The 16630-nt window shown below is 45.7% G+C and overlaps 1 protein-coding gene across 1 annotated transcript in view; it reads right to left on the bottom strand.

The window, feature by feature from the left end:
* The window catches only part of COL6A3 (collagen, type VI, alpha 3), a 175927-nt gene that overhangs the window by 104282 nt on the left and 55015 nt on the right, over positions 1-16630 (bottom strand). The window contains exons 5-10 of the mRNA XM_015413993.1: positions 15462-16064; positions 9426-9568; positions 9310-9379; positions 4520-5086; positions 237-563; positions 5-109 (exon numbers count right to left, since the gene is read on the bottom strand). Coding sequence (XP_015269479.1) covers positions 5-109; positions 237-563; positions 4520-5086; positions 9310-9379; positions 9426-9568; positions 15462-16064 — 1815 coding nt within the window. The remainder of the gene's footprint in view (positions 1-4; positions 110-236; positions 564-4519; positions 5087-9309; positions 9380-9425; positions 9569-15461; positions 16065-16630) is intronic.

The raw sequence follows: 16630 nt of genomic DNA, 5'->3' as shown, positions 1-16630 counted from the left end.
ATGCCAATGCCAAAGGGCACAGCTCCAGTGCCCTTCAGAGCCGCGGCGGGCCTCGTGACGTCATCTCTGGACTTGTCTGCGGTCACCAGGATCAAGAACTGAGGGACGCCTTCGGCCACCCTGCTCCCACTCTGGCTGGTGAACACGTTGCGTACACGCTAATTAAGGGCAGCCCCCGCGTTGTGCTTCATCTCTGGACTTGTCTGCGGTCACCAGGATCAAGAACTGAGGGACGCCTTCGGCCACCCTGCTCCCACTCTGGCTGGTGAACACGTTGCGTACAAGATAATTAAGGGCAGCCCCCGTGTTGAGCGGTGAGCCCCCCATGGGAGACAAGCGCCGGACTGCATTGATCACAGCGGTCTTGTCTGGGTGGACATTCAGGAGGAACTCCACTTTGGGAACATTGCTATATTGGGCTACAGCAACCCGAATGTCATCAGGGCCTACGTCCAGGCTTCGAACGATGTTTTCCACAAAGGACACCAGTGAAGGGAAACTACGTCTGATGCCATCCGAACCGTCCAGCAGAAACACAACATCCTTCTTCTGAACTTCAACCACTGTTTGAGAAATGGGGGAGAAAGAGAAACGAGACTGGTTTCAATGTCGAATCTTACCGGTTTATTTAAAACCTGCTTTTTAAAAAAAAAACTGGATTCATTTCATGTGGAATGAGGACAAAGGAGGTCGGTGAGGGAAGGCAGAAAACCAAAGAGAAGAAATAACACCAAAGATGTACAGGAAGAACTCAGTTTTTTTCAGGATCAGCACATTTTGAGTCAAGAGGTTTTCCACCAGGGAACTCTTAATGATAGCCCTGGTATGTGGGAACTGTTGATGGTTGAGGGAATCAGAGGATCTGGCTGCATGAGAGACCTCAAAGGCTAATGGATCCAGATGGCTCCCTGATGGCCTTCACTTTGGGGCGGGGGATCCTGACATTACGGCAGCATTGAACTTTGGAATACAGAGATGATTGTGTAGGTGACACCAGAGCATCAGGGTGCATGCTCAACTTTAGCTGAGTCAATTCTCTAACTTACTGGGGGGCGGGGACAATGGCTAAAATGCAAGTGGAGGGAAATGTAGCATGAGGATGATTCAGCATGGGCTCATTTAGTGCTCACTACTATAGCGGTGATTACTTCTACCCCACTCTTGCATCTGAGACCCAGATCCTTAAGACAAGGCATCTGAATACTTGGCAGCCCGCTACGGCTTATTCAAAAATAAAACTATACATATCCCCTTCAACTTGGATGCCATTTTATTTACGGGGCTAATACAGGATGTTCTCAGGGATTTCAGGGATCTGCCTAGTCTCACCCTATTCCCCAGATGAGATTTCAATTTGCAGCCTTAGAACTCTGGCAGACTACATGGAGTTTACAGTCTGCCACCTGTACACTTTACCTTTCCCCTTCTTGGCTACTTACACTTTGCTATGGGAACTGGCTGGGTTTGAGAGACCACTGCTGCACTGAAAGAGGAAGTGGATATGGCTGTCTTCAAGGAGGTGGCTATGGAGTCACTCCTAAAGATCTTGTTGAACCTCAAAGGTTCTGTCAATTATTGGCCAGTTCCAGAGCATGATGCTTGAAGATGACTGCTCTCAGGGGTCATTTCGTAGAAAAAGAGGTGCAGGAGCTCATTAGCATAACTCATTAGCATAACTTATTTGCAGATGCCAACACCCCTGACATCACTGGAGGTTTGTCAGAAGGCAACACCCACCACTCAGGCTCCACTGAACTGTTTTGGATTGCTAGCTATTGGGGGAGAGGGGAAACGTGCAGATCTGCCCTGGCAGAGGAGGGAGAGCTTGTACCTGAATAAAACTTGGTCTTACAGGTGCCACTGGACTGTTTTGGACCGGGGCGGGGGGCTCTGCAACTTACCTGGCTGCTTCTTGCTCTGACTGCTGGGAGCAGGGGGTGGGGCTTGTTGCATGTGCCCGCCCCCTGGGCTCTTTACTGCCGGAGCTCCGCTCCTGTGCGCTCCTGCAGGAAATGACCCGACTACTCTACCCAACAGCATTTAGGCAAGGTTCCATCTTGATTCCCATGTCATTTAACATCTACAAAACACCGCTCTGAATGGTCATTTGGGGATGTGGAGAGAAATGGCATCAAAGAGTCAGCATTTTTTTTTGTGCTGACTCTTGGAAGGGAACAGACCTGATCGCTGCTCTGAAAGCTGGCAGTCATCTTGGGGGGTGGCATGTGACCCAGCTTGCAGGCTTCAAGGAGCCTGAGAAAATGGGGACATCTTTAGAACATTTTGCAACTTTCTAAGTTTGTAGGTACCTACACTGATTGTGACATCTAGTTAGAGTAAGTTTTAGAACCAGGGAAGGAAGGATGCACTTATAACCAGCTTCTCTTTGTTCTTCCATGTGCTCATCTGTTGTTGTGATTAAGTGTGCTTGAACTTACTTTCTTTTTAATAAATCCTTTTTAATATTAGTTTTTTATTGTGGTATAGTCTCTGTACACCCCATAGTCCTCCAACTGCTTGGACATGCTATTAATTTGCCAGAGGGGCCCCAGATTGGGAGGTAAGCAGTCAAGGCGCCCGTAGCAGGGGAAATCCAAAGTTGCATTAGGTCCCCATGGTAGCCAGGCTCTGGTTAGCAGGAGACCTTGAGGCCAGGCCTCAAAACTAGGAAGGAGGATTGAGAGTAGTTCCTCTCATTCAGGACCCCTAAACTGAACAGATAGTGGCAGTGTGCCCTAGTGGCAGGAAGTGGAATAGCACCCTCCAGAAACCGGAAGGGACAGGCAGAACAGTCTATAAGTCAGAGCAGGCCTGTTCCGTCACAGGACACAATGTTATTTCTCCTTTTGGTCTTATTTTCGGGGGATGTCTTACTTTCGGGGAAACACGGTGGTGGCAGTGTGCCCTAGTGGCAGGAAGTGGAATAGCACCCTCCAGAAACCAGAAGGGACAGGCAGAACAGTCTGTAAGTCAGAGCAGGTCTGTTCCGTCACAGGACACAATGCTATTTCTCCTTTCCTGTGGACTCCAGTGAGGCACTAGACACCCTAAGTTTTTGGGATTCGTAATAGATTGAGTGAAACTAATTAACTGAAACTCAGTCCAAACATGCTGGAGTGGCAATTATGTGGGTAAGTAGTTCAGATGACCACTTATCAACCCCCTCTGAAGGATCAGGTCCACACTAAAAACAGAGACTCAGGCGGCATTGAACCACTATCTACAATCTTTTAATGGAATGCCAGCTGAATAAATATAACCTTGCAGCAGTTTGCTGGGCCCTGGTAGAATCAAGAGCAGACTACTGCAGCGTACTCTATGAAAGTCTCTTCAGAAACCTCAGCTAATCCAGAACTCAGCATCTGGGCATGTTTCTTGATGCAACCCCCCCCCCTTTAAAAACACTGGCTCCCAGTTTGTTTCTAGGCACCATCTGAAGAGCTGGTTTTGATCTATAATGCTCTAATGGTCTAGGACTGGGGAACTGCCTGCCGTCACGCGGTACCAGTTGACCCAATTCATTCATTTGACCATGTGAATCCATACCACAATAACCTGGAGGCTAGACTACTGTAACATGCTGTTCATGGGTCTTCCTTCAGACATCTCCAGCTGGTACAGAATGCTGCAGCTCAGTGATTATCAGGAGCTAGGATGGGTATGGATATTACACCTGGTCAGCAGTTTGCAGCAGTTCAAGGGGATGGTTATTATTACCTACAAAGCCCTTCATTATTCATTATTTGTAGGTTATTATTACCTACAAAGACCCACATAGATGCAGGGCCACCCCTCTCGAAATGCTTTGCGGGGACACTTTTGCTCATTCGAGCAAACCCTTCTGAAGGTGCCACCCTGCAAAGGTGTAAGAACAGTAGCAGCCCATACCTGAACACTCTCCGTTGATTTGATTTATATACCGCCCTCCCCGGACAGGCTGAGGGCGGTGTACAACAATTAAAATAATATTATCATATAAGGGCCCAATGAAAGCCTTGTTGCAAAGTACAAAGTACAAATGACCTGAACACAAAGGCCAATACAAGTGACCTAACGCATTTCCGCCTAAAAGTAAGGAGCCCCCATCCCTAACCCAAGAGACACCAATGCTACCCAGCAAGGCATAGTTGTTTCCTTGTACCCCTTTCTGCTAGATGGCTCCTGCAACGTGTTACAGTTCCACATTTATATCCTGTACATTTAAAGTATTTTGTCACAAGGGTTCCCCTAGATCACAGGCTTGAATGGTTCCGTGCTGTGGGACAGGAACAACTGGAAAATGACATCTCCCGGGCATCCTTGAGACCAGCCCTACCACCCGCCAGTTTCCCCTGCTTCCTGTTGCCCTCTCCAGAGTCTCCCTTAGAAGCATTCCAGACAGTCCACTTTGAGATTTTACCAAAGTAGATGAAACCGCCACTTGTGGCTTCCAATAAGCAGAGGATGGACAGCATTTCATACCCAATGTAACTTGACTGCACACATTTCAAACACGCAAACGAGAAACTGTCAGATATACCTCTTGGTGCGAGTTCAACGGTTTTCAGTAGGTTGACTATTTTAGGCCGAATGTCCCCAATTCTAACCAGGTCATCGGCTTGTAGGATGAAATTAGGGTCATAAACGATCTTTTCTAATTCAGCAGCATCTGCACTCCTGGCTCTGATGACGAAAGGGACGACGTTCGCTCGTTTCAGGGCGTTGGCTGCCGATTCCACATTGTCGCTTGACCTTCCGGCAGCCAGGAGAACAAGGAATTGTGGCACTCCTTCCTCAATCCTGCTCCCAGCGTTCCTCACGAAGATGTCCCTCAGGGCGTATTCTAACGCAGCACCGATGTTGAGGAGTCGCCCTGACTTTACCCTCATTTTTCTCACTTTCTGAAGGATGTTTTCCTTAGACGGGATCTCTTCAAAGTTGAACTCGAGTTGTGCGTTGTCACTGAATTGTGCCACAGCCACACGGGTGCCTTCTGGCTTCACGTCCAGGTCAGAAATAACACGGAGCAGAAATTCTCGAACGGCAGGAAACTGACCTCCAAGGTATGCTGAGCCATCGGTCAAGAATAAGATATCTTTCTTGCTTTCTGGAGTTTAGAGAGATGACAGTTTTAATAAGATAGATCCAGGCGGTCAGCCATGTTGGTCTGAAGCAGGAGAACAAATTGAGAGTCCAGTGGGGCCCCTTTAAGACCAACAAAGGTTTATTCAAGGTATGAGCTTTCGTGTGCAAGGCATACTTTTTCAAATACACTGGAATGGTAGGTGAGGTTCTAAACTTACAGACAGGGATCCCTGTCATACATTGAATAAACCTTTGTTAGTCTTAAAGGCGCCACTGAACTCTAAATTTGTTCTAGTGTTTTAATAAGTCATAAAATAATTGCCCTAACATATGGATGCGGCAGTGGAAAGACAATTTAGAACAGATGCAAATATACATAAGGGAGATGACAAAATGGAAAAATTGGAACATCTACAGTTAAGCATTCCGTGGCACAAAACCAGGGGATCACAGGGCCATCTACAGAGCTCAACGAGTTTTCGTTTATTTATTAATTACCAGTAAGAATATCTGTGAGCACGGCTTTACCCATGAAATCGGAAGTGGCACCTGGTATTTTTGGCCACTGTGTGACAGAGGGTTGGACTGGATGGGCCTTTGGCCTGATCCAACATTGGCATCTCTTATGTTCTTGTGTTCTTATGGAAGCACATCTTGAATGCTCAATTAGCCCTTATCATCATCTAGCATCTCTGCCTCCTTGCAAAAAGAGATAAGGATTCTGTCCTATTCAGTGCTGGCCCGAAGGTACAGCTTCTTCTATTACAATATTGCTGTTGTCAATAAAACAGCAGCAGCAGCTGAATCTAAATACGGTTCAGGGCTTCTAAGAAGAAGAAGAAGAAGAAGAGAAGAGATTGGATTTATGCCCCGCCCTTCACTCGGAGTCTCAGAGCGGCTTACAAACTCCTTTCCCTTCCCCTCCCCACAACAGACACCCTGTGAGGTGGGTGGGGCTGAGAGAACTCTGACACAAACTGCTCTTTTTCAAGGACAGCTGTGCCAGACCTTGTGACTGACCCAAGGTCACATCAGCAGGTGCAAGTGGAGGAGTGGGGAATTAAACCTGGTTTTCCCAGATTAGACTCCGCACACTTAACCACTACACCAAACTGGACCAGAAGCACTTTCCCCACTGGCATTCGGTCATTCTTAACTATAATTAGAAGTAGAAAAGAGCAAGAGTCCAGGAGCACCTTAAGGACTAACAAAATGTGTGGCAGGGGAGGAGCTTAGGTGAGTCACTGCTCACTTCTGCTCATGGAAGCTCCTCCCCTGTCGCAAATTTTGTTAGTCTTTAAGGTGATACCAGACTCTTGCTCTTTTCTACTGCTACAAACAGACTAACACGGCCACCCATCTTGATGTATATTTAGAAGGGATGCCGCAAGGGATAAATCCCCCAAAGGGCTGATTCGCACATGCATAATGGCCTGCAGGTATAAATGGGCCACCACAGATCCAGCATTCCAGATGGAACTTCGGTGCCGTTTCACGTTTTCCTCGACCCAGCGTTTTTCAAGGTAGAGAATCCACCCATTCAGCTACCAGCAACTGAATGCACAATAATCAAGTGTGGTTCATTCGAGTGATGAACTGGGGCTAAGAGGCTATGTTAGGCACAGCTTTTCCCAACAGCTATACTGTCATGGTGGGAAACGTTGCACTGCATGGATGGTACTTTCTCAAGGTTTCTTTCAGAAGTCCTCTGATAGCTGGTAATAATACCTGGAAAAAATGCCTGTCTATGGATTTTTTTTTAAGTACCAAAGGGTGAGGATGAATCTGTTGTCTATCCACGTCCTGGCATGATAGTTTTTTTTAGTGAATACTTGCCATCGTAACTAATCACCAATGCTCCCTCTAAGCTGTGGAGTCTTGTGAGCCATTCTACTTGGTGAGCCACGGCCATTAAGGTTGTGAGCGAGCGATTTGGCTGCCGCATAAATTAGTTTGCTCTGGAGCCATCCCTTCCTGAGCTAAGACAAAAACGTATGAGCTGGAAGCTAAAAAACCTGTGAGCTAGCTCACACTAATTCAGCTTAGAGGGAACACGGCTCATAACCTGTCTCCCAGTTCCCACTGAGATGGGAAACCTGGGCCTCTTAGCCTGCACCACCTCAGACTAGAGGTACAGGCTCACAACTGTACAAAAGCCTTCCTTGTGAATAAAGACTAGATTGGAGGAGGCTAGATTAGAACCATTTTATTGACATCTAGATGCCCAGTTGAATGCTGTGTGTGTGTGTGTGGTTAGGGTTGCTGGCACTGCCTCAGCAAATGCTGGGAGTTCGGGGAGGATGGGACGTCACTTTGGGATGGTGTTCTAGGGATCTCCCCTAATCTCTATGACAGGGGTCCCCAATGTGGTGAACAAGGCCACCATAGCACTCTCTAACTTCTTTCCTGACACGCACCAAGTGTTCTTAGAAAGTGGGTGAGGCCAGGTGGAACTTTTACCCATCGCGACTTCTGATTGGCCACCGGAGATCTGATTGGCTATGCAGATTTTTCAACAAGTGGCTTCAGCAGCAGCTGCCACCACAACACAAGTATCTTCACTGTGTCACGGACTGTAAGCTGTTGTGTGTAAGAAAACATTTTAAATGGTATGTTCGCTTTAAAAGGCCATAGAGATGTGGGGAAATTGCTGGAGTGGCAATGTGGAAGCCATTTCCTTCTCTTGCTCCTCAGTCTGTCTAAGGTGGGAAATTGGGGCCAAGGGTGAAGGTTTACCCCCCACCACCACTGGTGGGCAAATGGCAAGCTGATTTGTGGCACAGGAGCCCGACAGATGCTCTAGATGCAGGTTCATGTCTGTACAAAGAAGCATCTCGTTTTTCAATATTTCAGTCCTCGGCGAAGAAGCCGTTATTAAGCAAGCTCCTTTAAGAACACACATAGGCTTGTACTGTGCAATTGCAGTGACCCTTTATCCTTTCTCTTCTGAACAGCAGCTCCTAAGCTGGGGGTGGGACTCATACAGGACTTTGCAACATGATGGGGGAATCTGCTGTTTGAAGGGAGGGGGAGAGAAGACAAGGGCCCACCATTTGCATAATACATGAATAGTTCAGAACCATTATGGGGCATAACATTATTGCGGTATTGATGGGTTATTCCGAAGACAACCCTAGTATGCTTTCAGAGTTTGTGGACCTCCGATTGCGTTTGTGCAGGCAGCAGGGCTCTCAGAGGAACAGTACAAATGGACAAGATGGAACTGTGGCCAGATGGGGAGACAGGGATCCATGAAGGGCACAGTCTACCTCCCTGGATCCTGACCTTCAGTGCATGCTTGTTTTCGAAATACCAAAAAGCAAGACGGCTGATTTTTTTAAAGCTGTGGTTTAAGAGAGGAACATCTGTATATATCACATGTAAAACGTGCCTATTTCCACAACTGCAGGTCCCCAGGGTGATCATACGCTGAAAACAAACACCAGCACAATAACTATGTATGACTAAGGTGACCAACCTCCACGTGGGCCCTGGAGATCTCCTTGAATTGCAAGTGATTTCCAGACTACAGAGATTGGTTCCTCTGGAGAAAATGGCTGCTTTGGAGGGTGGACTCCATGGCATTGTACCCGGCTGAGTTCCTTTTCCTCCACAAACCTAACCCCCCCTGGCTCCACGCCCAAACATCCGAGGGATTTCCCAACCCAGAAGTGGCAACCCTCTGTATGGCTGAGTACATTTTCCTTCACAGCCATGTAAGTAAAATTACATGTCTGGCCCATTCATAGAGAGAATACCATGGAAGGATATTGGAGGTACTGATGCCCATATTGGAGAACATAAGAACATAAGAGATGCCAATGTTGGATCAGGCCAAAGGCCCATCCAGTCCAACACTCTGTCTCACACAGTGGCCAGAAATACCAGGTGCCATCAGGAGGTCCACCAGTGGGGCCAGGACATTAGAAGCCCTCCCACTGTTGCCCCCCCCCCCAAGCACCAAGAATACAGAGCATCACTTGCCCCAGAGCCCCTATCTATACCTTGTGGCTAATAGCCACTGATGGACCTCTGCTCCATATGCTTATCTAATTCCCTTTTGAAGCCGTCCATGCGAGTGCCCTCGATATTGGCGGTGCTGACGCCCACCACATGGCCACAGACGTGTGCAATACACATCAGTTTCTTCAGTGAAAATGCCTTCCCCGTAGAGATTTTCCCTCACAGTTTTTCGAACGTACAACTTTGAGGTAAAACAAATCAATCAAGAAAGGAAGAGATTACCTGCAGACGGGATGGTGACTTCTTCCACGTCACCACTAACGTATGTCATTAGCGGCCTAATCATGTCTTGCGGTATAGCTGCCAGAGAACTGAAATCATCCTTAAAGTAATTGCACTAGGCCGACTCGTACATCGTCAATTCCGACCTCAAGGAACCTAACTAGGCTCACAACGAGGTCGCGGACAAATGGGAAGTTGGCATTTCCAACGTTGGCTGATCCATCCAAAAGAAAGATGATATCCCTTTTGTTTGCCAGAACTGCAGTAGAGCACAGAAAATAACATGAGGCATCACAGGAAAAAACACACAAGTACTTATCATGTGTGCATACAACTTTTGCTGTACACACATGTGTAACACCATTAGAGAGAAGAGGAAAGAGGCCAGGGCATCGGAAAAGAGAAGGAAAGGAGAACTGAGAAGAGCGGGAAAGAACTTATCGGGATGAACAGTCCCCCAAGTATTCCCAGTTGCATGTTGGCTTTACATTAAACTCCCCTGGAACTCATTTCGGTGAGAACAGCATTTTGTCCTGTCTACAGCTAACAAAGAGCCTTGCTCTAAAGCCAGCAAACTTCAGTACGATTTACCAGCAAACTTCAGTACGATTGGCTTTTATACTGAATATGCTAGTTCTTGGTTTAGGGTCAATCTCAGGCATCCAAAAAGATGATTCATTGTTGGGTCTTCCCAAAGGCCTCTGAGTCCAGTACTCCCTGGATAACATCTCTGGCTCGGTGCTAACTCCTTAGAAGGCCCTGGGGGATTTCAGGCCTTTCCAGAAGGCCCTGGAGGATTTCAGGGCCTATCTACTTAAATTCCAAAGGAAACTGCCAATGGTTTCAGACTTCTGTCCTTGCTATGTCCTTCCCGGATGAACTAGGCCTTCCCCTCTCCCACCCAAATGACTCTGTGAGGCAGGGCTGTCCCAATCACTGCTGACAGGTTTGACGGCCTTTGTTCCTCAATATATGCCCAATAATGATGCCATCCAGGTCCAGAATTAAGACTGCTTTGTCTGATTAACTGGGGGCTGATTGTAAGAAGCTCACCCATCCCAAGCTTTCCTTCAGTTCGCCTAGGGCTGCCAAATCTCCCCGGGGGGCAGAAATCCCCCCGCCCCAGAGGCCCGTTCCCAGACGCCGGGGAATCGGGCCCCGGGGGGAACCCCGCCCCAGCGTGCACGTCACAGGGAAGTGACGTCATGATGCCGGGCACGCTGGGGGTGGGGCCACGGCCATACAAAGGAAAACTCTAAGAGTCCCCCGCCGGAGAGGTGAGTAACATTTGGCAACCCTAAGTTCGCCTCAATTAAAATAGATTTTAAAAAATGGCTGAATGGGAGTGAAAATGCAGAACCTCCAAAGAATGAATGAGGACATTTAAAAAAAAAAAACACCACGATGAAGTACTGATGCAAAGTGTTAACCTTGAAACTGTTTACAGCAGGCAAGTGATCATGTGTTTTGAGTTGGGTAACAGGGAAGCATGAACCACCTCCAAACAAATTGCAAGGGGGTTGGGATTTTAAGGGGAAAACTGAAAAAAAGAGCAGGGCATTTTTCCTGGGGGAACGCGCCAGACGTGCGTATGCTGGAAAACCGGAGGCCATGGGTCCCTTTGGGGTTTATGTGCATAGTAAGGAAGGTGTTCTCCCTCACTCGCTGTTCATTTCTGTGTGAAATGATTCTCCACACAGAATTTCTGTGTTGGATTCTGTTTGGAAGCCATAAGATCTCTTCATGTAGGGTGTTACACCAAAGAGGCTGAGGCACCCTCAGGGTTGCGGTTTAGAGGACTGAGGCTTGAACTCCCAAAGAACACATTTTTACCTGGAAAATGCAGCTCTTCAAAAGATGGTTCATTGCTTTTTGGCATGCAAAAACAATATATTGCTGTACAAGTTCATATCCTTACTAATACAATAAAGATTTTTAATATTATATTTGTTTCTGTTTCAACAGATGAACTTCATTCCGAGACCGAAGTCCCAACAAGATAAGGACGAACTTTCTTGAGTTGACTGTCCGTTTCGACCTTCGTCTTTGTCAAACGTCAGTTTAAAGAGTTTTTTCTTCAGTTCTACGTTTCCAACAATAAGTGCATGAATTCAAAGATGGCTATAGGTAGCTCTCACATTCACCAATTTATTTCCGGATAATAATTGGTGAATGTGAGAGCTACCTATAGCCATCTTTGAATTCATGCACTTATTGTTGGAAATGTAGAACTGAAGAAAAAACTCTTTAAACTGACGTTTGACAAAGACGAAGGTCGAAACGGACAGTCAACTCGAGAAAGTTCGTCCTTATCTTGTTGGGACTTCGGTCTCGGAATGAAGTTCATCTGTTGAAACAGAAACAAATATAATATTAAAAATCTTTATTGTATTAGTAAGGATATGAACTTGTACAGCAATATATTGTTTTTGCTCCCAGACGCCGGGGAATCGGGCCCCGGGGGGAACCCCGCCCCAGCGTGCACGTCACAGGGAAGGGACGTCATGATGCCGGGCACGCTGGGGGTGGGGCCACGGCCATACAAAGGAAAACTCTAAGAGTCCCCCGCCGGAGAGGTGAGTAACATTTGGCAACCCTAAGTTCGCCTCAATTAAAATAGATTTTAAAAAATGGCTGAATGGGAGGGAAAATGCAGAACCTCCAAAGAATGAATGAGGACATTTAAAAAAAAAAAACACCACGATGAAGTACTGATGCAAAGTGTTAACCTTGAAACTGTTTACAGCAGGCAAGTGATCATGTGTTTTGAGTTGGGTAACAGGGAAGCATGAACCACCTCCAAACAAATTGCAAGGGGGTTGGGATTTTAAGGGGAAAACTGAAAAAAGAGCAGGGCATTTTTCCTGGGGGAACGCGCCAGAACAGAGTTCCGGAACCTCTTTGACAAAATTCTTTTTAAAATGTTTAAACGTTTGTGAGTTTCAAGTATACAGACTGAAAACTGCGTTTCCCCTCGAGAGTTCCGGCATCTCTTTTTTTAAAAAAAAGCCCTGAAAAAGAGGTTCATAAAATTGTGCCGTCAAGCTGGGGCAGACCGAAATCACACTAATGTTGATTGTGAGTTAAATTGCGTCACACAAAAAACGCTGCCCACAATTCTTCCACAAACATGTTCCAAAAAGCAATGATAACACTGTACTTACAAGGACCCAGCAATTAAATAGCATGCAAAAACAATATATTGCTGTACAAGTTCATATCCTTACTAATACAATAAAGATTTTTAATATTATATTTGTTTCTGTTTCAACAGATGAACTTCATTCCGAGACCGAAGTCCCAACAAGATAAGGACGAACTTTCTTGAGTTGACTGTCCGTTTCGACCTTCGTCTTTGTCAAACGTCAGTTTAAAGAGTTTTTTCTTCAGTTCTACGTTTCCAACAATAAGTGCATGAATTCAAAGATGGCTATAGGTAGCTCTCACATTCACCAATTTATTTCCGGATAATAATTGGTGAATGTGAGAGCTACCTATAGCCATCTTTGAATTCATGCACTTATTGTTGGAAACGTAGAACTGAAGAAAAAACTCTTTTTTTAAAAAAAAAAAGCCCTGAAAAAGAGGTTCATAAAATTGTGCTGTCAAGCTGGGGCAGACATCACACTAATGCTGATTGTGAGTTAAATCGCGTCACACAAAAACCGCTGCCCACAATTCTTCCACAAACATGTTCCAAAAAGCAATGAACCATCTTTTGAAGAGCTGCATTTCCCAGGTAAAAATGTGTTCTTTGGGAGTTCAAGCCTCAGTCCTCTAAACCGCAACCCTGAGGGTGCCTCAGCCTCTTTGGTGTAACACCCTACATGAAGAGATCTTATGGCTTCCAAACAGAATCCAACACAGAAATTCTGTGTGGAGAATCATTTCACACAGAAATGAACAGCGAGTGAGGGAGAACACCTTCCTTACTATGCACATAAACCCCAAAGGGACCCATGGCCTCCGGTTTTCCAGCATGCGCACGGAGCTCAGGTGCCAGTAGCGCAGGCCTGATCCTCCCTTAGTGCATTCACTTCTACACACTATGAACATGTAACTGGAGTCAAAGTTAAGTGCTTCTGAGTCCAATAAAAACCAATTGCACTTGAACACACAACTCTATGATGGACTGTGGCCATCAAGCCCTGGAGAATATGAGTATCAGATCTCACTATGTAGAAGTGCATTTACAAGGAACATTCACCATATAAATATGATGCAGTAAACACATTTCATTATAGTTTGACAATATGAATGACCTTGGGGCATTCGTTTATGCTGATCTCTATGGCCATTTAGTAAGTAATGTTTTGAAATAGTTATAAGTGGCAGAAAATTGTACTTGCTTAATCGTTTTGTTTTGCTCATACTTACTAATACCCACATGTAATAATCCTTACAAGGAAAGAAAAGAGAGAGAGAGAGAGAGAGAGAGAGAGAGAGAGAGAGAGAGAGAAGTACACATTTCTTTGCAGGTATAAGAACACTGAAGACCATTTTTAATTTATATTTAAAAATAAAAATGCCAGAGCTTCTATACACCATGCAAGACTATATTAGTAGGACACACACATTTTGAAAAAGCTTGTTAAGTGAAAGATTTGTGTCCCGTGATATTCATCTTAATTCAGGATAATTAGGAGCGACTTTAAAAGCTGGCAGTTTATCAGTAACTGAAAAGACTATGTTAAAAATTGGCCTAACAGAAGATGAGAACTAATGCATTTTGCTATCTTCCTCGCAGAGGAAACAGAACTTTTTAAAGGAATGGTTCAGTGACAAGCTTGTGACTGTGCCCGCACATCGCCATGATATTGCTGTCTCAATCCTCTGCAACCGGATCTGTCCAGGGTAGGGGAGACAATCCAGTTGCTACCTGCCACACAGCTGCGACTGCAGTTACTCTGGTCATGCAGCAGTCTGACAGCTACCTTCCTCGTGGACTTGGGTAGCATCTACACAGTGAGGAGTCTTCATTTTGCATTCACTGCCACTACGAACAGAAAGGCATTGACAACGGCAATGAAGCATCCACACAGGTGCCTGGGGTACACTGTCAGCCGTCTGAACCCAGCAACTCTAAACAATAACGATTTCTGAGGCAATTAATAAAACTAATTCCGATCAGACTGCTATTTAATTGGAGTTCTTCAAAACTATCATTATATAGGTCTGTCATGCTAATTCGGGCATTTGCCTGACTTACACTCTGCCTCTCCCCCTTTTATTGTATTTGTAAAGGTGGCTGACGACTGTGTTTGAAGAAAGTTTTTTCAATCTTAATGAGGGGGAAGGACTTTCCACAGATGGACCTCCCCCCCCCTTGGGGGGGGGAACTGAAACTAAACAATGTGAAATGAGATTTGCCATCATTCTTGTTGAGGGGAAAGGCTCCTTATCTTTGATGTTCTTTCATTAGGGATGGGCACAGACTGAGAAAGCCCGGTTCAGTCCAGGGCTTGTGAACCAGGCACCCCAAACCGAACCCCCAAGCAAACAAGCTGCCCGAACTGAACACTTCTGAATGACATCAGAACACTGGGGGCGGGGCCTGAGACCACCCAGAAGTGGTGTGTGCACATTGGGCCAAAGACGTAAGCCAAACTGAGCTGAAAAGCTTGGTGAGTGTTCAAGGGAAGTGTTTTCCATGAACCTTGGCTCATGAACCCCGAATCAGGCAAAGTCCAAACTGAGTTTTGGCTCGGGTTCGGGTCTGTGCCCATCCCTATTCCTTATCTTATAATACTTAGAAACAGCAAATATTAATCCCCATATTTCTCTGTCAATACGTTAATATGAAACCTGTATAAAATAAACAGGTTATTTGCATTTTAATACATGATTCAGGAATCACTAGCGGCTGGAAGCCAGCAGAATTCACCAAAAATATTCCACAGGCTCAAATGATAAGATTTCGTAATACACAAATAGTAACAATAATGCACTTTTATATATCAGCCATTAGAAAGAAAGGAAGGAAGGAAGGAAGGAATATGTGTCAATTAGCAACAATATCAGTTGCCCTAATGATCATATAGGCTGTATTTGACTGGTAGCTATAATCAAACAATGTCAACAATACAATTCCCTAAAGTATTCATTGCCCCCGTCAATTTGCAATGCATTTCAGAATTTGACAGGAACATTACCTTCTGTTGTTGTCGTTTCCACAACAGTTCCAGACAGTGTCCGTATATTAGTCAGGATGTCAGGGATACGAGGCAGCATGGTAGCTGGGCGGAAATCACTGGTAGTGAATACCAGGGTTGGACTGAAGGCAACTTGTTCCAGTTCGGCACGATCTGCATTCACAGCTCCCACAGCAATGGCCAATATGCCTCTACCTTTCAATTCTTGTGCTGGTAGGGCGACATCATCTCTGGATTTACCACCAGTAACAAGGACCAGGAGGGGTAGGACACCTTCATCGATCCTGCATCCTGCGGCGCTGGTGAATAAGTTGTCTTTAACATACCTCAGTGCAGAGCCTGTATTGTGCACACTACCGCCAAGTGGTTTTAGTTTCCTGATGCTGCTAACGATGGCATTTTTGTCCTGGGGAGTGCTGAAAGAGATGTCTGTTCTTACGGTATCTGAATATTGTGCCACTGAGACTTGGATCTTATCCGCTCCAACTTCCAGTCTGTTGATGACTTTGGAAAGGAACTCACGAATTCCATTAAAAGGGGCATTGCCCTGTATTGTTGTGCCATCTATCAGGAAGACTATGTCCTTCTGATTGGCTTCAGTAACTGCAAGCAACAAGACATATATTTATATATATATAATACAGTGAGAGGGATTATTCATTCAGCATTGTCCGTCAGTGCTGCATTAACAGAGAGCTTTCAGAGGGGTGAGAACGTATTTCTGTGTTACGAAAGGCATCTTTATTATTTTCACCATCGTTCATGCCAGTCATGGTAAACCGTGTCACAACTATTGAATTTGTTTTTGCAAAGTCACTTCCATGGTATCATAAAATTCTTCTGCAATTGATTCAGATTCCTTTACCATGTCATACAGAAAGAAGAGCCCGGATGGATCACATCAAAGATCTGTCTAGTCTTGCCACAGAGCCCGGCCAGTGGCCTCTCAGGAGTCCACAAACAAGGGTGGAAAGCCACGGCCCTCACCTTCTATCCCCCCCCCCTAAAAACATGTTTCTTGTTGGACCAGATCCCGTCAGGCCTTCCTGTCTTCCGCCGTCCTCTGAAGTTTGCTCAACTTCATTTTCATCTATGACACTGTCATGTAGCATGCAGAATTATTCTGCCTCTGAACATGGAAAACCCTTAGGTTATGTTATACCGTAAGC

The sequence above is a fragment of the Gekko japonicus genome, unplaced genomic scaffold (assembly GCF_001447785.1).
Source record: "Gekko japonicus isolate JY-2015 unplaced genomic scaffold, Gekko_japonicus_V1.1 scaffold2251, whole genome shotgun sequence".
Lineage (NCBI taxonomy): Eukaryota > Metazoa > Chordata > Lepidosauria > Squamata > Gekkonidae > Gekko > Gekko japonicus.
This window is presented reverse-complemented; position numbering and strand designations above follow the sequence as displayed.